Source organism: Macaca thibetana, chromosome 2 (assembly GCF_024542745.1).
Source record: "Macaca thibetana thibetana isolate TM-01 chromosome 2, ASM2454274v1, whole genome shotgun sequence".
Lineage (NCBI taxonomy): Eukaryota > Metazoa > Chordata > Mammalia > Primates > Cercopithecidae > Macaca > Macaca thibetana.
In genome coordinates this window covers 148,144,247-148,168,307 of record NC_065579.1, presented here as the reverse complement: position 1 = coordinate 148,168,307, position 24,061 = coordinate 148,144,247, and the positions used below count along the sequence as shown (strand labels likewise).

At 44.0% G+C, this 24,061-nt stretch overlaps 1 protein-coding gene across 5 annotated transcripts in view; it reads right to left on the bottom strand.

The window, feature by feature from the left end:
- Positions 1 to 19,411, bottom strand: part of TXNRD3 (thioredoxin reductase 3) — an 80,667-nt gene extending 61,256 nt beyond the window's left edge. Inside the window, exons 1-7 of one of the 5 annotated variants that reach the window (XM_050781698.1) lie at positions 19,245 to 19,281; positions 18,286 to 18,513; positions 6,087 to 6,147; positions 4,936 to 5,045; positions 3,120 to 3,224; positions 2,808 to 2,880; positions 884 to 1,003 (exon numbers count right to left, since the gene is read on the bottom strand). In XM_050781698.1, the coding sequence (XP_050637655.1) occupies positions 884 to 1,003; positions 2,808 to 2,853 (166 nt within the window). In that variant the 5' untranslated portion in view covers positions 2,854 to 2,880; positions 3,120 to 3,224; positions 4,936 to 5,045; ... (1 more) ...; positions 18,286 to 18,513; positions 19,245 to 19,281. Of the gene's footprint in view, positions 1 to 883; positions 1,004 to 2,807; positions 2,881 to 3,119; positions 3,225 to 4,935; positions 5,046 to 6,086; positions 6,148 to 15,799; positions 15,892 to 16,062; positions 16,172 to 18,285; positions 18,514 to 19,244 lie in introns of those variants that run through there. The other 4 variants (XM_050781700.1, XM_050781697.1, XM_050781696.1 and 1 more) reach the window with 4 other exon arrangements.
- Between the last annotated feature and the right edge of the window lie 4,650 nt (positions 19,412 to 24,061).

Genomic DNA, 24,061 nt, shown 5'->3' with positions numbered 1-24,061 from the left:
CTGAACATGCACATAGTTTACTATGGCACACATATTCCAGCTGCAGTGCCCAATTCCCAAATAAGCATCATTTTCTTTAGGGAGCTTTTTTCTGCTTGCTACTTAGCTTGACAGCGGGACCTGGAATCATAGCCGTGGCTCATGCTCCTCTCCTGCTTCAACTCCCTTCACCTACTCTTCACTCCAGCTGCTACTAACCCCCCAAAACACCATGCTTCCTCACATCTCCATAGCGTTCATCAAACTGCTTCCGGTGTTAAAGGTCCTACTCCTCTGTGACCTTGCCGATGCAGCTCAAGGGTCACATTGTCTGAAGAGCTTTCCCTGACACTCCCCCACCACCCTCAAGGCTAAATGGAGCCAATACTGAAAACAGCACGGCTAATTTGAGTGCACTGAATGGATCTCCTTGTCTCTCTCCCATGGACTATGTGCTGCTTACAGGCAGCTCTGTCTTCCTCACATCTGAGAGCTTGGCCAATACATGTTTACTGGATGAATTTCTTTTCCACTTTTCATTAACCAAAGATATATATAACCATTGAGAAAAAATGTTATAATAACAGATATAATTCAAACAATAACCTTTGCTATTCTATTTTTCTTATACTTCAAAGAAATCTGAAAATGGCGATTATTTAATCTTTTACATTCTGCTAAGAGGGTGGGATTGCTGCAGCTGAGACAATTCCCTCTCTAGGTGGTGAGGTTCACAAGAGCAGGCCCTTTTGCATCCTCTATGCCTGGCTGACACAGTGGCTTCCTAATGAATGTTCATTAAATGAATTACAAACTCAACTATAAAAATATGAATACCAAGTCTTTATCTAAAAAACTCATTTTTTCTTTTCTCTCAATCTATACTTTATATACCATTACTCACCTTGTTGATTATACTCCCAGCCAAATTTCCTCGAGTCACACAATGCCTGCCCCAAAAGGGCAGCCTGATGCATCAATTTCTTAGGAATACAACCTACATTTACACAAGTGCCACCAAGACCTGAGAAAGAAAATAAGTATTAATGCTTCTTTGTGTGTCTAGTTTCACACATCTGCAGTCATATTATATTAAAACATGTGGAAATGACAAGCTAAATGGTAGGGGGGATGATACCTTACCCCAAAATAAGACACAAGGGATTAACCCAAATTTTCCAACCACAGATCCACAGAAGAGACCCAAGGATGAGTAAAAAAGATGTGCACGTGAGAAGTTTTCTGGGCACAGAGTTCAAAACTTTCACTTCAGTCTGATCCACAGAGATCAGAATGATATAAGATTAATTAGATATGTACTACACCAGCCCTGTACTCTCCATAACTCTGACTCCTTGGAGTCACGTCTTCAACTGCAAGCTTCCTGGTCACATTTACTCTGAGTCCTTAACAACAAAAAATGGATTATGCAAAACGGAGTTCCCCTTTGCAGGGCAGGTCTCAGATTCTGACTACAGTGTCTTCTGGTATGCCAGGTAAGTAGGATTATTTCTGGACAAGAAAGGGAGAAAGGGAGGAGAAATAAAGGAAAGAGGCCAGGTTGAGGGACAAAAAACAAGTGTACACACACCACAAGAACATTATGAGAAAAATCAAGGTAGATTAGCTTTTGTATATAAAATTCTAGGCTATAACCTTCTGAGTAAGTTTGAATTTTAAAAATTGATTTTCACACTTTATGTGAAAAAATCTGCCAGAAAATTTTTTCTAGCAGAAAAGAGAAGACACACTCGAATTGGGTAACTGAAGGATTAACAGAGAAATTATCACAAAGGTGTAAGCAGGAAGAGCAAAAAGGGATAGAATAGTTCCCTAAACTAGTGACAGCAGGGTACCACTGGCAGCCCCATGTGAAGGGGCAAGGAGACTGACTGCCACCACCCAGAGGGAGTCGGCCATCCAATGGAGGGGGTGGCCTTCCACAGGAAGATGCAGGGACCCAGCAGGGAAGAAGCCAGGGGAGTAAAATCCCAACTCCACTCTCCCTCTGCCCTCTTTCCATTACTCCAAAGTGGCCAAGCTGCCTCAGAATCCAGAGGGCAAGGCTGCCAACAGATCAGTCTTATGGGGTGTAGAGCAGGGCAGAGGCAGAGGGGGAATGCATTTAAAGAATAAATGGAAAACATCCAGCACAAAATCTATGTGCTCTTTTCACTGTGGAAAAACAACATGGAAAGGTGAGTGCTCTAGTCTACAGTAGACAGCAGTCATAGAGCTGGTCATTGGTCTCATTAAGCTAAACTGTAATTATTATATACACTCACTCCATCAGCTATTGTGCAGCTAATATAGTCAATTATGAAATCGACACAGAAACAAAGAAAAATGTTTCTGGCAAACTTATGTGATCACGACACAGTATATACACTGTGACCTCAACTATGTGACATGCATGCAAAAAAATACTATGGCAGAAGTGCTGAAATACTGGGGTCACGGAATCTTTTTTTCTTTTTGTAAAATCTTCCTTACTAATGTTTATATTATCTTTCCAACATCACTGCTTGTTAACTATATCCTCACTAAGACTCAGTTTCTTTTTTTTAATTTTTTTTTTTAAATTTTTTATTTTTTTGAATACAGACAAGGTCTCACTATATTTCCAGGCTAGTCTGGAACTCCTGGGCCTCTCAAAGTGCTGGGATTACAGGCATGAGACTCTGGGCCAGGCCTAGACTTGCCTGTTTTCTTATCCAAGAAACAGGCGAGTTATATCTCTTGAGATTGTTGTGAGGATTAAATGAGATTACATAAAGCAAGCAACATATGTAAAGAGCAGAGAGGAACAACAGAGAAAAACAGCTTACCCCAGGATGTGCCCTGAGGTGACGGGACAACAAAGTCTAGCACCATAACTTTCTTTCCCAAAATGGCAGCTTCCTACAAACAAACAACAACAACAAAAATTACGTATAAAGATCTTGTCACTTTCCTGACACTCCCTCAATTTTTGTCTTCCCTAAAAAACTGTTTTTGTGTGACACACAATCTTTTACCTGAATTATACCAGCTATTACAACAAAAGCTTAAACTGTAACAGTAATTTTTTAAGTAGCAGAAAAAATGACTATGGCAATCATCAGGAAGATTGTCTACGAGTTTCATTTCTACGTTCATACCTTCGCACATGAAAGGCCGCCAGAACCACCACCAACAATGATGAGATCATAATCATATGCTGAATCTTCCTGAAGGAGCTTCTGTAACAAACCACTCTGATATGCCTATGGTTTAATTACAGGAGAAAGAACACTGCAGAATTTAAAGTTTTACAGCTGTTTATGTATACCCTATGTTTAACTAGTATGGATTTCTTTTATAAAAATCTTAGGAACAATCTATAATTAATCTAAGTTAGAACTGTAAATTTATCTGGATGCTATTTAAAAATAGGGTCCAACTAGTTAAAACTTATACCAAAGTACATATGTTTTTGTCCTTTCTGACACCTGACAGCTAGGCCTGTGTCAAATAACCTAGAAGGCTGTGGCTCTGTATCGATGTAAAATGAGGTCGTTTTCCTTGGTCTAATTATCAAAATGTTATAGTCAAATGAAGTGGAATAGCCAAGTATCATTTTTTAAGATCCTTGCTCACTTGTGCTAGTCTTCATTTTGAGAACAATTCTTATGCATTATCAGCAAATTTTGTCATAGCTTCTCATAAATTGATCTAACCTTCGTAGTTACACTGGTGAGCTTTCTATACAACACCAACATCTCGCATTTTCTTTCAGCAACAGTCATGAGGCTGGCCCTGGGCCGTATCCTCTTGCTCATTTGGCCCTCCTTGTGATCAGTAGCTTAGATGATGTTAGAGGTTCGATGTGTGATTAGCAACAGTTTTCTCTATGCCACGTCAGTTGCTCACTCCCATTACCTTGGCTTTAGACAAACACCATGATCAAACTAGCCGTTCCTAAACAGATGCTTCATAACTACGTGGATTCACCAGATGCCATGTGTTCCCATGAAGAATGGGTGCCCAAGAAGGTTTTGGGGACATTCTAAAAAGGGCCCCTCTGGCCTCCTTACTTTTAGGTACCCTTAGGGAAATCCACCTCCTCAGGATCTGCCATCCAAAAAATATCTTTCTGTCTTGAAATAATAGAATTGCTCTCTCTGCATCTATAGATTTATTCTTGGACATTATTTTCCAAATTAGGATTGGCAAGACAAGCACTTCAGAAGGTGTTTAGTGGCTATAATTACAGGACTTAACCACTATGTGCACTAGGTTATAAATTCTAGGACTAATAAAGCAGATTGTTACTGCATAAGGATGCTGATCATAGATTAACACACAACGTAGACAATTGTTTTTCTCCACAAAAATATAATTCTTAATTAAAGCCTCAAATACAACTATTTAATCAATCACTGATTACTCATATTGTATACACATATAAAGGATATGACAGAGTAGAATTTTAATAAAAGTGAATAATTATAAAATAAGGACCTTATTTAATAAACATCAATTTTTATCTATCCCTGCTTACCTAACAACTCCTATTCATTTGTAGCATTCTAGGAATCAAAATATCAAAAGCCATAGGCCTTTGGAAACCACCACAAAGTTGGCAGTCTTAACAGGAATTCTAATTGCCCTAGACAAGAATGTCAGTGTTGACCTCTTTTTACTGGACAAACAGTAATGCTATCTCTCCCCATCAGGAGGAAAAGACCTGGGATGTTTCCAGGGTGGTTTGTCCTGGTGCCCTCACACAAAAATCCTAGCTTCTGAAGTTCAGGCTGGTAGAAAAGCTAATTTCCCTTAAAGCAATCAATATTATCTGACTGATAATTATCCTATATGCTTCATTTCATAACTTCCAAAAGATGAGTGGACTCCTAAAAACCATTTTCTCCTCCTTTAAATACTTTTTAAAAATGTGAACAAACAGCATTGAAGAACATATAATACTATTATTACCTGGAAAGTTTGGTCACATCCACCTACATGCACTTTATTCACAAAAACATTGGGCACAGTTTTCTGATTAGTGATTTCTGACAGCACTTCTTGAACCTTGGCCCCATCATCTAAAGAAGAAAAAAGCTATACATAAAAACACTGAAAAGAGTTCCAAATCTTTGTGAGTTCAACTAAAGTGTTACAACACTCAAATGTTCACATGTACATACCCATAACGGGTCAGTGTGTTATATAACTTTATGAAATGATAACTCGAGGGGAAAACATCCATGCTTTTAAAGAAAATCTTAAAAAATAAAGATCTACTTATTCCTTTAAAGATAAGGAATAAAGACAAAGATAAACTCTTCAAAATTAGATTTTGATATATTATTCAGTGACTATGCCAAGACAAACAGACAAGAGGCCTCTTTAAAGAGCAAATATCAAGATAAAATCTGCTGTAACAATAACTCAGAAAATACTTCTTACAATTACATTTGAAAACTGTTTATGATCATAGTCCAATATTTATCTTCCATCCCTAAAAATAAAACTGGTCCATGACTACTTAAGACTACCTTATTGGTATGCCCTTTAGAAAAGTCTCCAAGGTTCAAGAGCATTTCACTCAATAAGGCAACTTGGTTAAAATGAGTCAGTGAGGTTCTATGAAGGCAGAAATCAAACTTGTTCAGTTCATCACCATGCCCTCACCCCTGAAAAGCTCCTTATGTGTAAAATGCTCAACTAATATTAGATGTATGAATGCCAAGAATTCAAAAGTATAAAGCTAAAAACTTAATGCACTCTCCCTGGTGGATGACACAGCCAGGAAATGGGAGCGGATCCTTTTCGTTTGTTACAGCTTAATCTATTCTGCTAGAGAGCTGGCAGATACATCTGAAATGCCTCAAGTACTTCAAAGGGAGCAGCTTATATATCTTCCTCCCACTCCCTTCCCTCAAATATGGAAAATGTATAAATAAAAAACCTACACCAACTTATCTGCCACATAAGGGTTCATTTTCTGCATGGCTGAATGTAGACAAAAATGCCTCATTCAACCCGAAGACAAGAGTAATCTGAATCGAACAAAGTAAATGGAAAGCAGTCAATCTTGTTGGCATTTATTATAAACAACACCGTGTAGTAACTGGTCTACTTACCAACTTGATCAAGTTCCAAGACGTTACATTCGACTCCCAAAGAAGAAAAGAGTTCTTTCACCTGTAACAAAAATTTAGCTAAGTTTCACTCTCACAAAAGATTCAACAGCTGTGAAATATGAACATAGTAATGAGAGATGTCAAAAATAAATGTTCTGGAGGAATAGCAGTTCTAGCTGATGGGTGGTTTTTGTTTTTGTTTTGATTTTTTTTCCTTTCCTCTACACATTTTCCCAGAATAATCTCAGGCCATCCCTTGCCTTCTTTTTACCGTCTCTTATGACTTTCAAATCTATAACTTTTGCCCAAATCTCTTTTCTGAACTCAAGATAGGTAGTATCTATTTTCCACCTGCGTGTCCCACAGGCATTTCACAGGCAACATACCCACAATACTACTCCTTTCCTTCCACATACCTTTTCCTCTTCCCGTGTTTCCTTTCAACAGTCATTAAATCATTCAACAAATTTTTATACATCAAACACTTTGAATGGTTCATCCACATTTCTAAGTACTCAAAAGAAAACAAGGAATAAGATACAATCTCTACCCTTTAGTAGGGGAAACAGACAAGTGACAATTCAATTTATAGCACCGTCTCCAGTTGATTAAATAAGAGCAACTACAGCCTTGCTACTCATGCAAACAGAGGGCAGAGGAACAGAAGGACAGCATCACCCCAGGAGCTTACCAGACATGCAAAATCAGGACCTGTAGCAGGATCTGTACCTTAACGACTGCAGAGCTCTAACTGGGAATCATTTTTATGCCTCCCTCTCAGGGAACATCTTCCTATCCCACATGAACTCCTCAGCCATTCACTGTCATTACAAAGTTTTAGCAATTCTCTGTTGAACTGGTTCATCTTTCTAGTTCCCCATAGTTGCTATCTTAATCTGAGCCATCAACATTGACTACTGGAAATTCTCAGTAATATCCTACAAGTTATTTCTGCACCAGCTTTGTCCTCTCTACTTCTGAAAATTACATCCAAAGTGGTCATTTAAAACCACTTTTCACCACTTTACTTAAAAGCCTTCAGTGTCCTCAGCCCTCAAGGTAAGATCTAAAGGTTCCACTTTCAGAATGGAAGTGTGAACAGGGGAAAACTGGGGAAAATTATTTAAAACAACCACTAGAAACTATCTGGAAAGTTCCTATAGGCATTGAGCAAATGAATAAACACTTATTCAAGAAAATATACTAAATCTCAATTAAAACATGGAGAAGCTATGCCATTTGCACCCCAATCCACCCCTTCCCTCCCATGCCCTGGAGCAGCTGATGGGAGCTCCACTCCAAGTGAGTGTGGTCCAAAAAAACCAGGCTCCCTAGCCCTAACCAGGAAGAAGACAGTGATGCTTTCACCACTTCTTCTTTTTTTTTAACGTTTAAGTTCAGGGGTACATGTGTAGGTTTGTGATACAGGTAAACTCATGCCACAGGGGTTTGTTGTACAGATTATTTTGTCACCCAGGTGTTAAGCCTAGTACCTATTAGTTATTTTTCCTGATCCTCTCTTTCTTCCCACTCTGCACCCTCAGGTAGGCCCCAGTGTCTGCTGTTCCTATCTATGCATCCATGTGTTCTCATCATTTAGCACCCATTTATAAATGAGAACATGCAGTGTTTGGTTTTTTGTTCCAGAATTAGTCTGTTTAGGATAATGGCCTCCAGCCCCATCTATGTTCCTGCAAAGGACATGATCTCATTCTTTTCTATGGTTGCATAGTATTCCATGGTATATATGTATAACGTTTTCTTTATCCAGTCTATCATTGATGGGGGTTGGGTTGATTCCATCTCTTTGATATTATGAAGAATGCTGCAATGAACTTGCACATGCATATGTCTTTATGATAGAATGATTTATATTCCTTTGGGGATATACCCAGTAATGAGATTGTGGGGTTTACCCTTCTATTCAAAATAGTAGTACTGCAGCTGAGAACAGTGGCTCACACCTATAATCCCAGCACTTTGGGAGGCCAAGGCAGGAGGACCGCTTGAGCCCAGGAGTGTGAGACCAGCATTAGCAACTGAGTAAGACCCCATCTCTACAAAAAATAAATAAAAAAAAATTAGCCAGGCATGATGGCACATGCCTGTAGTCCCACGTACTCTGGAGGCTAAGGTGGGAGGATTGCTGAAGCCAAGAAGTTTGAAGCTGCAGTGAGCCATGATCACATCATTTCAAGATCACTTCAAAGATACAAGATTACTGTATCTTTATAGTAAGGTTTGAAGAACTCAGGAAGCATGAGTTCTTCCACTTTGTTCTTCTTTACAAGACTGTTCTGGTTATTCAGGGTCTTTTGAAATTCCATATGAATTTTAGGATGGATTTTTCTATTTCTGCAAAAAAGATCATTGGGATTTTGATAAGGATTGCATTAAATCTGTAGATTGCTTTGAGTACTACTGACATCTTTGCAGTATAAAATCTTCCAATCCATGAACATGGGATGTTGTTATTTGTTGCTATCTTATTTAATTCCTTTCAGCAACATTTGTGGTTTTCAACATCCAAGTCTTTTGCTTTCTCGGTTAAGTTTCTTCCTAAGTATTTAGTTCTTCTTTTTGCTATTATAAATGAAAATTTTTTCTCAATTTCCATTTTGGATTGTTCGTTATTGGTATACAGAAAATCAACTGATTTTTGTGTGTTGATTTTGTACAATGCAACTTTGCTGAATTTCTTTATTTTAACGGTTTTGGTGTGTGTGCATCTGTGAAATCTTTAGGTTTTCTACACATCAGATCATGTTGTCTGTGAACAGAGATAATTTAACTTATTTTCCAGTTTCGATGCCTTTTATTTCCTTTTCTCGTGGTATTGCTCTGGCTAGGACTAATAGTACTTTATTGGAGGGGGACAGGGTCTTGCTGTGTCACCCAGGCTGTTGTGAAGTGATGTGGATCATGGCTCACTGCAGCTTCAAACTCCTTGGCTTCAGCAATCCTCCCACCTTAGCCTCCAGAGTACGTGGGACTACAGGCATGTGCCATCATGCCTGGCTAATTTTTTATTTTTTTATTTTTTGTAGAGATGGGGTCTTACTCAGTTGCTAATGCTGGTCTCACACTCCTGGGCTCAAGCGGTCCTCCTGCCTTGGCCTCCCAAAGTGCTGGGATTATAGGTGTGAGCCACTGTTCTCAGCTGCAGTACTACTATTTTGAATAGAAGGGTAAACCCCACAATCTCATTACTGGGTATATCCCCAAAGGAATATAAATCATTCTATCATAAAGACATATGCATGTGCAAGTTCATTGCAGCATTCTTCATAATATCAAAGAGATGGAATCAACCCAACCCCCATCAATGATAGACTGGATAAAGAAAACGTTATACATATATACCATGGAATACTATGCAACCATAGAAAAGAATGAGATCATGTCCTTTGCAGGAACATAGATGGGGCTGGAGGCCATTATCCTAAACAGACTAATTCTGGAACAAAAAACCAAACACTGCATGTTCTCATTTATAAATGGGTGCTAAATGATGAGAACACATGGATGCATAGATAGGAACAGCAGACACTGGGGCCTACCTGAGGGTGCAGAGTGGGAGGAAAGAGAGGATCAGGAAAAATAACTAATAGGTACTAGGCTTAACACCTGGGTGACAAAATAATCTGTACAACAGATACAGTAAGTTCTTCAAACCTTACTACAAAGATACAGTAATCAAAACGGTGCCGTACTGGCATAAAGACAGGCTTACAGACCAAGGAAGAGACCAGGGAGCACAGAAATAAAGCCTCACATATACAGGGAAATGATTTTTAACAAGGGTGCCAAGAACATTCAATGGGGAAAGCATCATTTGTCTTTTCAACAAATGATGCTGAGAAAACTGGCTGTCCACTAACAAAAGAATGAAACTGGACCCTTACCTAACACCGTGTACAGAAATTAACTCAAAATGGATCAAAGACCCAAAAGTCAGAGCTAAAACTATAAAACTCTTAGAATAAAACATAAGGCAAAAGTGTCATGACACTGGCTTTGGCAATGATTTTATGGATATGATCTCAAAGGCACAAGCAACAAAAGAAACAACAGACAAATAGCACCTCACAAAAATTTGAAATTCTTGGTCATCAAAGGACAGTATCTACTCAGGAGGCTGAGGTAGGAGGATCATTGAGTCCAGGAGTTCGGGGCTGTAGTGCATTTTGATCACACCTGTGAATAGCCATGGCACTCCAGCCTGGGCAACATAGCAAGATGCCATCTCTTAAAAAGAAAAGAGGACATTATCAACTGAGTAAAGAGGTGACCCAAGGAACTGAATAGGATATTTGCAAATCACATATATGATAAGGGATTAATATCTAGATTATATAGAGTACTCCTAAAACTCAAGAGCAAAAAGTTAAAACCCCAACTTAAAAATGGGCAAAGCAGTTGAATAGATATTTCTTCAAATAAAAGATACAAATGGCCAATAAGCACATGAAAAGTTGTTCATCATCACTAATCTTTAGTGAAACGTGAATCAAAACCACAATGAGATAACACTTCACATGCATTAGGACAAGTATTATTTTTAAAAACACAGAAAATAACAAATGTTGGTGAGGATGCAGAGAAACTGGGAACCTTGTGCACTTTGGTGGGAATGTAAAATAGTGTTGCCACTATGGAAAACAGAATGACAGTTTCTCTAAAAATTACAAATAGAAATAGCATATAATCAAGCAATTCCATTTCCAGGTATGTATCAAAAGGAATTGAAAGCAGAGACCGAAATAAATATTTGTACACCCATGTTCATAGAAACAATATTCATAATAGCCAAAAGGTGGAAGCAATTGCAAGTGACCATTGACAGATAAATGGATAAACAAAATGTGTTATATACATACAGTGGAATATGATTCAGTCTTTTAAAAAAAAGGAAATTCTGACACATGCTACAACATGGTTGAATGTTCAGGACACTACTCTAAGTGAAATAAACCAGACACAAAAAAACAAATACTGTATGACTCAACTCATATGAGGTACCTAGAGCAGTCATATTCATAGAGACAGAAAGTAGGATGGTGGTTGTCAGGGGCTGGGAGAAGGAGGAAAAGAGAGTAAGTGTTTAATGGGTATAGAATTTCAGTTTGGGAAGATGAAAAAGTTCTGTGGATGGATGCTGCGATGGTTGCACAACAACGTGCATGTATTTAGTGCCACTGAACGCTACACTAAAAAATAGTTAAAATGGTAAGTTTTATGTTATGTGTATTTTATCACAATATTTTTTAAAAAGCGAACCAGTGGTAATATAAATTTGTAATTCACAAATGTATTGAATTCATACAGGACTGGGGAAACATGGCTTAAAATTAATGTGAGGAAAGTACTTCTAAAAGTCAGGACATTTTATTCACTGTTCAGTTTGCGTTATTATCTTACATCTGTCCTTTAACATTGACTTTCCAACTAGTCTAGCTGCCTCTATACTGAGTCTAGTTTTATATGATGGCTAGATTTCAAATCACAGGTCAAATGCTGCTCACAAGTGTGAGATGACTTTTCTTTGCCATATCATTAAGTTCACACTTATTAGCAAGCATTTTAAGACCTCCTTGGCCAGGCATGATGGCTCACGCCTGTAATCCCAGCTCTTTGGGAGGCCAGGCAGGTGCATCACTTGATTGCAGGTGCTCAAGACCAGCCTGGGCAACACGGTGAAACACTGTCTCTACAAAAAATATAAAAATTACCCAGGTGTGGTGGCATGCACCTGCAGTCCCACCTATTTGGAAGGCTTACGTGGGAGGATCACTTGAGACTGGGAGGCAGAAGTTGCAGTGAGTCAAAATCAAGCCACTGCACTCCAGCCTGGGCAACAGAGCAAGACCCCATCTCAAAAAAACAAAGACCTCCCTAAATCACCTTTGAAACTAAATTTCCAGCCATTTTCCAATGAATCTTCCTGATTCCCTTGCATATACATTGTGCTCAGCCATACTATTTTCCTTTTATCATTATGTATCTTTGCTGATACCAGTTTCTTAACTAGATGCTCTTTCTTACCTACAGACTAACTTATCCCTCAAGCACCAACTTACGTGGCATTTTCTTAGACCGTTCTGATCCTCCACAGAAGCCACTGTTTTATCTCTTATTCCCACAACTCTCGTTTTTCTTACGCATTTCTTTCTACACATGCAAGCGGGTTGATTACAGCTCAATTAGACTATGAGTTTACGGGAGGCAAGACCAAGGTTTATTCATTTCTGTGTCTCTGCAACACTAAGTACCCAATGACGCTTACTGAATGCCATTAGCAGCCCAATCAAGAAACAATCTCTCTCCTTGACTCTGCAAGGATAAGGACACATGTGGAATATGGTGTCTAATTTTGGGAGATACATTTAAGAGGTTCATGGGCAAAAAAAAAAAAAAAAAAAAAAAAAAAAAAAAAAAAAACCTGTACAATCAAGTTAGTGAGTGGCCACATGTAAAGACAGACATGTAAGAAAGCAGGCTACTCAGTCAAGCAAGAAAAACACTTGGCAAAAGTACTGGAAGATCTGCCCTCCAAGCAGAAGCAAAGTTCTTAATTCTGCCCACTGGAGCAATGCTCACCTCCAAGAATGAAAAAACATTTCAGAGAGGCAGACTTCGCTTCACTTAAAAAAATTCCAATAATCAGAGCTGTCCAAATATGTAATGGGACTCAAAATCATGGCCACATTACTGAAAATGTTAACACATACAGAATAGAGGATCATTTGTCCTAAGATTTTCTGTATCAGCAAAGGTTTGACTAAAATTATTTAAGATAATTCACCCTATATTATGTGCCTGACACTATTGTCTAGGCCCCAGTAATACAGCAGTAGACAGACACAGTTCTGATCTCTTGGTATTTATGCAAACTACAAAGGACAACTCTTAAGAAATATAGATAGAAACAGACCCCAGAAACAGTCCAACACATACATGAGAACCTGATCAATGATGAGTGAGTATACAAACTAGTGTGGAAAGGATAGGGTCTCCAAAAAAAGGAAACAGGAACACCTGGTAAGTCACAAAGAAGAAAACAAATTGGATCCCCACTCGTATTACCAATATCAATCCCAGGTAGATGTCAAGAAGGTGGGTATGAAAAGCACACTACTCACTACTCAATTTTCAGGAGCTAAAACAGAATATCTTTATGATCTCTGAATAGAAACAGATTTCCTAAATAAGACACCAAAAGCAAGCCATAAAAGGAAAAGAATGATAGAAGCATATACATTAAACTTACAAACTTCAGTTAATGAAAAGATCCTTATATTAGTCTGTTCTCCCATTGCTATAAAGAAATATGAGACTGGGTTATATATAAAGAAAAGAGGTTTAATTGGCTCATGCTTCTGTAGACTCTACAGGAAGCATGATGCTGGCATCTCCTTGGCTTCTGGGAAGCCTCAGGAAACTTACAATGATGGCAAAAGGCAAAGGCAAAGCCAGCACTTCACATGGCCAGAGCAGGAGCAAGAGAGTTGGGTGGGGAGATGCTACACTTTTAAATGACTAGATCTCATGAGAACTCACTATCATGAGGACAGTACCAATGGGATGATACTAAACCATTCATGAGAAATTCACCCCCATGATCCATTCATCTCCCACCAGGCCTTACCTCCAGCATTGGGAATTACATTTCAATATTTGGTTGGGGACACAGATCCAAACCATATCAATCCCATAAAAAGAGTGAAAAAGGAAGCTAAATCTGACAGATTTTCTACAGCAGCAGCTCCTCAAATAACATTATTTCATTACAACAGTGATTAAAAAAACTATTCCTAGCCAGAGCCACTGTCAAGTGGAGTTTGCACCTTCTCTTCATGTTTCCTCCAGGTACTCCAGTTTCCTCCCACATCCCAAAGATGTGCATGTTAGGCTAATTAGTGTATCTACATTTTCCCAGTCACAGAAAGTGTGGGTGTGTGTGCAAGTGCACCTGCAATGGGATGGTGTCCCAGCCAGGTTTGGATCCCGCCTAGCACTTGCAATCCTGAAATGGAGTAAATGGGTTGGAAAAGGAATGAATAAGCAAATATAAATTATTGCCAAATAAAGCTTCATAAAGTAGACAATAATCATACAGACGCAAACAATAACGAATGCAGTAGGAGAGCACTCAACAGTGTACCCTCCATATTTCTGATTTTGTTTTTGAACTGCCCAGTGGCACAAGGTGCTCCTTAAAATCCTGCTTTGCAAACATTTTTTGATTTCACCCACTACCATTAGAACCCAACCTCTCCTGATTCACCAGAAATTGGGTAAATACTTTTCTTCCTTGTTCTCATTAATCTCTCTTAAATGTATGTATAGTTCACATTTATTTCAATGTTTAATACTAGACATGTTTTGGGTCTTTATTTAAAAGTTTGGTGATTTTTTATTTTTGTGGTCAGAAATATGCCATAGGAAGTTAACTCTTACTTCTAGCCTACAATAAAACTGGTTTTGTTACATGTCATTTCGCTTAAGGTTGGTTTCCAAGAACCTATCACCAATGTTGAGTGAGCACTTACTGTATACATAACCTAAGGATAAGCATCCTAAATATATAAAGAACACCTACAAGTCTAGTACAAACAACTAAAATCCGCTGCATAGGAAAATAGGCAAAAGGCCTGAAAAAAATGAAAAGCACACTATAGAATTTCATAGAAGAGGAAGCTCAAGTGACCCATGAATACACTGGACTTCATTTGGGAAATACAAAATTAAACCATAATGGAATGCCATTTCAAAATTGCCAGAATGGCAAAAATTAAAAATATCAGCTGTTAGCAAGGATGTAGAGCAAGATGAATTGTTATAAACTAGGAGGAGAGTAAATTGGTATAACTACTTGGAAACTCAGTTGGGCATTACCTTGCTAAGGTAGAAATCATGCATCCTTTATGACCCAGCAACTCAGCTTCATGATATCTATCCTAGAGTAGTCTCTTGTAAGTGCGCTGGGAGTTACGTGCAAGAATAAGCATACAGCTGTACTGTTTTTTAAGACCAAAATACTAGAAACAGCAAAATGATAAACTCCGGTATGATTCATCCTAGGGAGTAGTCAGCAATGAAAATTAATGAACCCCAGCTACAGATACTAATATGCATGAATCTCTGAAACATAACTGTTGAGGAAGAAAACTGCAGATGTATATATGGTTCGATTTATATCAAGTCCCAAAACAGGCCAAAAGGAACCAAATATTGATTAATAATGTATATATTTGGTAAAAATGTAAAAAAAAAAAAAGAAATTTTGCATAGTGGTTAATCCTGAGGGAGGGAGAAGACAGCCAAGGAAGCTTCTACAGTACTAGTGTCACTTTATTATTCTTAAAAATGTATATGCATAATATATGTTTTAAGAAACTACACACATCAATGTAAACTTCAAATATATTTGAAAAACAGCCTATAATTTCATGAACTCAACCTAATAGTTTATGCTTTTGCCTACTGTCTTCCACGTATCATTTTTCAACTTTCTGTAAAATGAAGTAAATTCCTAAACGTTGAAAGTCTCTGCCTTACACGTAGGTTATCACCCAAAGGCTCGTTTTTAAGTGAAGTATTCTTAAACTGAGAATACATTTGTCCTTAGAAATAATGCCGGATTCCTAGCCTGCGCTGAAAAGTTAAGGCAGTGTGCATGAAGCTGAAATTACCTCACAACCTTCCCGTACCTTCGTTTCCCAAGACGGGGAACTGAGGTTCGGCGCAGGGTCCTAACCCAGGTCGAGGTCACGAAATTAGGAGTGTTTCTGTTTTGATAAACCATCACAAGCCCACCTCAGGGGAAGGCCGGGGAGAGGAGAGGACGGGCGGCTGACCTCACTGCCGCAGCCCGGGAGTGAGGCGGGCGCCCCAGCCCGGACCCGCCCTGCCGGGGTGGCGTCCGCGTGGCGGCCTGGTAGCGCGCGGTGGAACCGGCGAGGGCCGCGCCTACCCGAGTACTGTGGGGACAGTAGCTCTTGCTGAAGATCATCACCCGGCTGCGCTCAATGAGGCCCCGGAGGCGGCGGCGCAGCTCCTCGCGGGCCTCGGACGAGCTGCTGGGCCCGGGGGACGACAGGCGGGCGCGGCGCCCCGGCGGCGACAACACGCGCGCCCCTCGGACATGGCCCGAGCGGCGGTTGGGGGCATCGCCCGCCTTCCCCGGCCCTGGCGACTGTGGCGGCGACTGCTCCACGGCCTCGCTTTCGCTCCCGGCCGGGCCGGGCCTGCTCACAAACCGAAACGCAGGCGGCGGCGGCGGCGCAGGTACCTGGGCTGAGGGGCGGCAAACGCTGCCTTCGCTGGCCACTCTCAGCACCCGCGCGAATCCGCCAGGCAGCCGCTCGCCCCACCCCCAGCACCGCCCCGCGCATGCGAACTGGGCCCCCCGCCCGCCCGCGGCGTACACCTGCCCTTCTCAAAGAGGCGGGTACCAAGCGCGAGCCTCTTTATCTCCAGGCTGTGCGCGCGTCCCGAGACCAACCAATCTTGGCGATGCCGCTTGGAGATGGCCTCTGTGCAATGCCTTTTACTCCTAATAATCCCCAACAGCCCGTTTAAACCACCTTAAAATATACATTCTTCAATTTTTATGAGAAGTGTGAATTGGAAAGATTGATATTTTTAAAAGTTTAGATCACACAAGCTAAATAAATACATTGCGTTTGCTATTGCAATGCAACTTTAAGATGAGTTTCGTAGGTTGCTACCCGTCAGTTCCCTTCTACATAGAATTCCAGAGCCGCCCCTAACAAAGGAACTCTGAAACTGCGAGAACAGGAATCCTCTGTCCATTTCAGGGGGTGGATGGAAGACCTTTGAGCTGAACTAGCCTGCAATGACTTACAGCCCCCTCCACCACAATGGGTGAATAAAACCCCAATAAAGAGAACAATCAACCGCAGGACCAGCAGGTGTGAACCGGTTCCTGCCTACCTCTAGGCTGTCATCCCCTGACAGTGTCCCTCCGGTTCATTCTGCTTCAGCTACACGGGCTTTCTCCCTGTGCCTCAGATGCGTCAAAACCATTCTCGCCTTCGGGTCTTTGCACCTTTAGCTTTATCAGTCTAGGATGTTGTCTCCTGCAGTGGACTGAATGTATCACCCAGATTTCATATGTTGAAACTCTCATCCTAATGTAACAATATTTGAAAGTTAAGACCTTTGGGAGGTAATTAGGTCATGAGGGCGGAATCTTTGAGAGTGGGATTAGTACCAGTAGTTAGTATCACTAAGAAGAGGCCAGAGAGCTAGCTCACTCTCCACCATTTGAGAACACGGTGAGACCTTACAACTGGAATGGGCAAGTCGGCCCTCATCAGAAGCAACTGTGCTGACACCTTCATCTCAGACTTCCAGGCTCCAGAACTGTAAGAAATAAAATTCTGTTGTTCATAAGATGCCCCGTCTATGGTGCTTTGTTCTAACAGCTCCAACAGACTAATACCTGCTCCAGCAAGTCTGGCTCCTCATTGCCAACTAAGTCTTGGCTTAAATGTTACCTCCTTAGATAACCTTTTGCTGTGTACCCAAAATGAAGTAGCTGCTAATTTCCATCATTTCACACATGTTCCAGTCCCTTCATGACACATTTATTATTATTTTCAACGACCTCCTATAATTTCTGGTTTCCTTGCTTGTTGTCTGCCCTAGCCCTGTCTCCATGACCTCGACTGGAATGCGAGTTCTGTGAGAAAAGGGCCTTATCACTTTGGCCCACAACTCTAGCCCCAGAGTTTATCACAGTGCCTGGCTCATAGTAGGCACGGAATACAGTTTTACTGAAGGAATGAATTAGTGATTCATACATGTCACATCTTACCAGAACATATATTACCATATTTTGCTTCTCCTCTTGTCCTCACATGACAGGCTGGGATCTCAAATTCCTCTTCTTCCTACTCTGTTCATCCAGGGAGCCACAAGTCTGGGAGGTGGAGTACAGACCGTGATGTTCAGGGACTGCCTCATGCCACTCCTGTTGCCCTGTGCCCACATGGCTTATTTCATGCCTTGACTCCACAAGCACTTCCTGAACACCTCGGTCTGTGCTAAGTGTTAGGGAATAAGCACGTGGAAGATAGCACCTGTCTTCAGGAGATCAGAGCCCTTCTAGGAGAGATGTCAAAAATAAGAAATGCAAATGAGGAAGTAGTTCTAAAGAGAAGAATAATACCTGAGCTGGATGTGATGAAGTGAAGAATCATTGGCCCAGACAATAAGCACTGGAAGAGGGTATCAGAGAGAGGCAGCCGAGCTGAACCACAGAAGCAGGGGAAGGCTGGTGTATTGGGGGAAAATGCTGAAAGATCCAAAAATGAGCAGAGGTGAGGGAGAAATGAATGCCATTGAAGTGAGCAGGGGCCAGATGGCTGCGATCTAGTTGACACTGTTTAGAAGATCTCTAGGAAGGAAAAGGAACATGAGACAATGACTTCAGGCAGCAAGAAGATGACTTTCCTATTAGCCCGAGCAAAAATCAGAGTTTGGAAGAACTGAAGAAGAAAGGAAACAGAACAAGAGAGAGGTCCCCTTTATCTTTTTATTTTTATTTTTATTTTTAAAGAGACAGTCTTCTATTGGGACTCTGGACATCTAGACATCAGTGCAGGGGCTTTCTGAGACCAGCCTCCCTGGCAGGCTTAGATGTGATCTAGCCTGAGTCAGGAGGGGAACACACGTGGGGCTGGATGTTCTTTCAGATCCCTGGCAGAGATCAAAGACAGAGTGGTCAGCTTGACCTAGCTTCTGCAAGCGCTGGCTCTGATGTGGGAGAGGGAGGCAGTCCCCAGAGCAGGAATGCCTTCCCTGGGGCTCCTATCCTTGCAGGGGAGAAGCTGGCCATTGTCCCTTAAGAGCTTCCTTCACTGCAGCCCGAGGGGGGCGACTGACAGATTCCTCAGGGGGGCAAACGGAACGGATTCCCCAGGGGAGGAAACCTCTGGGCTCTGGCTTCAACCCCCTCCCGGGGAAACATTCACAGCCCCTCCGGAGGAGAGCCCTGCTGCAGGAAAACTCTAGGGCAGGGGCCTAGGGCAGCTGGTGGGGGGCCTGGGCTGTTGGTGATAGTACCCCAGGCTCCAAACTCTCTGGGCCTGGGGGCAGTTCCCTTCCTTGGTTACAACAGATTCTTACCCCGCCGTGCCCTACAGCCCGCCCCGCGAGGAACGGGCCCAGGAGTGGACGGGTGGATAGGCATTCCGGTGTCTCGAGTCGGGGCCAGCCTGAGCAGCACCACCCGCGTGAGGCACACAGGGCATACAAGGCAGGCACCAGGCTCCAGAACAGCAGCTGACAAGTCTTCCGGCGGCGTCGGGTCTCCATGGGGACGGGGGCGGGGCCAGGCGGCCGTGATGGGGTTGGGGCGGGGCTTTTCAACTGTCAACGGCCCCGCCCAGCCTGGGCAAAGAGACATAGCCTGGCCTGGAAGACCGAGTCAGGGACCCCCAGGCAGAGGCTGACCCCTGCCGGCGGCCGGGGCCTCCTACCTCCAGGTGCTGCTGCCCCTACACGGACGGGCGCCCTCTGCGGGTCCCGCGACTCCCCGCTCAGCGCCTCCAGATGCCTCACCCGGGCCCACTCCGCTGGGTCCCCAGGGACCTTAAAGCGCTGGCCCAGCAGCGGGGTCACTCCCATAAGCCTCCCGACCCTCCCATGGGTCCTTTGGAGCCCTGGATTGTGAAGCTGATACTTCCTCAGGGCCGCGCGCCCGGACGCGGCTGCTCCAGGACCACAGCTGACTGAGTGCGGCCGCGTCCCCTGCAGGCCACCCGTCAAGGGCACAGGCCACAGGAGCCCCAAGGCGCAGTGGCTCACCCTGCCCGGAGCTGACCCTTGAGGTGGGGAGAGGGCACTAACTCGGGTCCTCTCCCCTTCCTCAAGGCTCCTTCCTCCCCTGGGGTGAAGGGCTCCCAATCCCAGCACTTTGGGGCCGTCCTGTTTAATTCATGCCCACAAATGATCATGCAGTGTGCTGGGACAGAGAAGACAGGCACGCTGGCCTCCGAGGGGTGAGACAGACTAGTCTATCAATGCAGAAAATTCCCAATAGGGACAAGGGCCAGGAAGGAAACACCAGGAAAAGTGAGGGTGGAAGATGGGGGTGACCCTACTGCAGGTGGGTGCTCAGGGAGGGCTTCTCTGAGGAGGTGACATTCACTTGATTGGCAAAACAGATGGGCAGGGCCTGTGTAAGTCTTCTAAGAGAGGGAACGGCAGTGCCCAGCGGGCTGTCCTGGGGATGGAAATAGGGCAGCGGGTGGGGGTGGGGGTGTGAGTCAGGCAGGCAGGACCCAGACACCGTGTGATGGGTGCAGTTGTGGGACCCATGGAGGCTCTGAGGAAGCCCTGGGCCTCAGAAGATGGGGAAACAGGAGGACCCACTTAGAGGCCTTCACAACCTTCTAGGGCACAGACAGTGCAAAACAGCTCAGGCTAGAATGCAGTTTAGGTTTCAGAAGGGTGCTGGGTCCCCTACTCTCTTCTTGAGGCTAAAGGGCTCCGGCTCCTTGGGACCTTTCCATGGGGATATGGCTCTGGGGCCCCAGCTACATGGACAGCCTTCCGATGGTTGTCTACAGCCAGGAAGGGGGCATGGGCTGACCCACCCCTTCCTTGGCCAAGTGGACAGATGAAGGGAGCCTCTGGGAGCAGGATTGCTGGACTGAGAATTAGATTTGGAATGTAATCCAAACCCCCCAAAAGCCACCTCTTCTCTGGAGCTTGGCTTCTTCAGGAAAACTGGGCACAAAGGACAGCAAGAGAATCTCTCAGGACCCTTGCCTCTCCACCTTGTGATGCTTTTAGATGGTTCTCAGGGGCCACCCTTTTCAGAAAGAATTCTTGGGCTATAGGAAAGTAAAGGGAGGAAATGTGTTTTGAGTGGCAATTAGCCCAAGCTCCAGACTAGGTGTTGGTTTGGTGGGGGTTGCTTTTCCCCTTGCACCAGCCCCCTTCACAAAACCTGAGTCCTGGCTAGGGCCAGGAGTGAGATTCCTGTTCTAGATTTTCATCATTCCGTGTTGCCCAGGAGGAGGTCTGTGGGGAAAGGAGACAGATATTAGCAAGTATATAAAAGACAATTTAGCCAGAGAAAACCTAAAAGAGGAATCAGGATGAGGGGATTAGGAATGGCAAAGGAGGAGCTGGGGGAGAGGGAGTTGGGGGTGGGGCTGGGACAAACACAAAGGAGGTGGGTGTGGGGGCCAGGGAAGTAAAGTCCAAGAGGTCAGCGGGACCAGAAGCCACAGCCTTAGTGGGGCCTCAGGAGAGCAGCAAGCTGCGTCTACCTTGGAAAAGGACTGCAGTGAGCTGGGCAGGGAGTAGTGGGGAGGTGACAGGGCAGAGGAAGCAGGGAACAGACAGGAAAAAAAGATGATGCCCTGGGCCAGGTGGCCGCCACTGCTACCATCACTGTAAGTGGAAAACTCTTTGCCTTCTCCTTACCCCTGTGGCTGATGCCCCCATTCTTCACCCCGCTTCTTTAGTAATAGGTGCTGGCAACTAAGGAGCAGAGTCTGATTTGAGGTTGCCTAGGAAACACTTGGGGGCAGCTGTGAACCCACGAGTCTTGCCCAGTAGGGAGCTCAGGATCCCCAAATTGGACGAGCAAATAAGCTTAGTGAGTGACAGTTCCACCAACGTTCCCCAAAGTCACAGTAGGCATCCACTGCCCCTGTGTGTCCCCAGGCCTGCTCTGCCAGGTGGCTTCGGGGACGCAGGGCTATACTTCCAGTGCTCTGCAGACACACCTCGGGCTTGAATCCCATCTCACTGATTCCACAAATATTGATTGAGGGCGTACTGGGTGCGAGGCCTGTGCGGCTGTGAGGGAGTCAAGGTCCCTGCTCCAGTGCAGGTGATGGGCATAAAACAGGACAACTTCAGAACCTGAGAAGGGGGACAAAGCAGAGTACTGGGAAGTGGCTGGGTGGGCACGGGGCAGCCTGGGATGGGGTAAACAGCCAATGCTTTGCCATCCATTCTTGGCCAGATATTATTGGGGATCCTACCTGCTCTCTCTACAGCCTTGGTTTCCTCACCTGGATGGTGGAGCTGGAGCTCCCCTCCCCCCGCACTGCCTGACCCTGCTCTCTGGGTTGCCTCTAGGGAGCCAGCCCTGCTCAGGCCTGTTCCCCTGCTCCATGGCTGTTAGCTCCTCCCGAGAATGTTCCCCCAAATGGAGGCCACTGGCAGCAAAGAAATGATCAAGACAAGGTAGCCCGGCCCGCACCGAGGGCTGCATGGATCCCGAGGTGCAGCTTGGGTGGACACTAGGGGTGCTTTCCGTCTGTGGATTTTGCCCAGGTTCCTGGAGCCCCTTCCCTATGGTCCCTTGACCAAGCCCAGCTCACTGAGCCTGGAGCCCTGGCTTCTGGAGAAGAGATGTCAAACTCTACCACAGGTCACAGGTCACAGGTCAGAAATAACTCTGGCCTTATCCGATGCAAGTGGGGGCCAGATCTGGGGAAGGCGCCTCTTCTCACGGGGCTGGCACTTCCAGAGGATGGATGGCAGCAAGGTAGGGAAGACTCTGAGGGACCCTTGGGGAGCTCAAGTGGGACCCAAAGGGGCCTTCTGTCTGGGGTGGCAAAATGGCATTGGGTGGAGGGAGATTCAGTATTGACACCTGGGGGATCCTTGCCCCCAAAGTGGATTTTAAGGACAGCAGCACACTGGGAAGACAAGGGGCCCCAGAGCACTCCCACCCTCTCCCCAGCCAAGAGAGCACATGGGGGCTGAAGTCCAGCCCACCCCAGGCCCAGCTCCCTGATCCAGGCTACATCCATCTGGAGGGTGGATTTTCAGAAAGGCATTATACAGGCTAGGAGTGCCCTTCAGGCGGCCGGCTCTCTCATCTGTAAAATGGGCATCAGTGTCTGATGGTGGGCCCTGAGAGATCCCTGTGGCAGTTTGGACACTTCTGTCCTCTGCTGGATGAGGCCTCTGGGCCAGGCATGCTGGGCAGATGGCAGCCTGGGCGTCTTGCCTGGCTCCTATTTGCAGCTGTTCACACATTGTCGAGGTTTCAATGTCAGGTTTTAATGTTCTTGGACCTAAGAATCTTCATTGTCTCCATTCTAAATGCAGGGAGACCTTTGATGTGGACTCTCTCAGGTGTTTTTGCAGTATGCAATGTGTTCTCATTGGTCACCCTGCTGTGTACTAGATGTCAAAACTTCTTCCTCCTGTCCATCTGAGACTTTGGTCCTTTGACCAACAACTCTCCATTCCCTAACTCTGCTGCCTCCCAGCTTCTGATCACCATCAACCTACTCTCTACTTCTATGAGATCAACATTTTTACACCAACACTTCAATGACATCATGAGAAATTTGTCTTTCTGAGGTTATGAATATGCTAAGTAGGTTGATTTCATCATTCCAGTGCACACATCTATCTAATCATTACACTGTACCCCATGAATGAATATAAACATGATTTGCCAATTGAAATAGTATTTATAAACATAATAAATATAATCAAATGCAGGCAGTGCTGCTTGACTGCCCAAACTACTTGGTTTTGTCTTGGTCATAGCTATCCACCTGGTTTGTCAGTGCTATCTTATTAAGATGAGGTTTTGGGGCTCAGCAGAAACAAAGCAATTTCAGCATGAAATTGAGACATCTTCTAGCAGCCCTGTGGAAGCCCTGGCTCATTTTATTCAGAGAGGCTGAAGTTATACCATCTGGCTGCCCAGCATGGAGGGAGCTAGCTTCCTGGGATGTTCCCTGGGACAAGGATTCTTCTGGGTCTCCCCCACTGCTGCTGGTGCTCTGGGAGAAGAGGAAGGCCACAGGGCCATGCTGGGGTGCTTTGCGTGAAACGGTTCATTTCATCTGCAGAACTGGTAGGGGACTGGCAGGAACAGTGGCCTTTTGCCCTGACTCCTGGTCCTCCTCAGGCATCTGAAAATGGGAAAGGCCAGCTGGCTTTGATTCCTCTTTGGC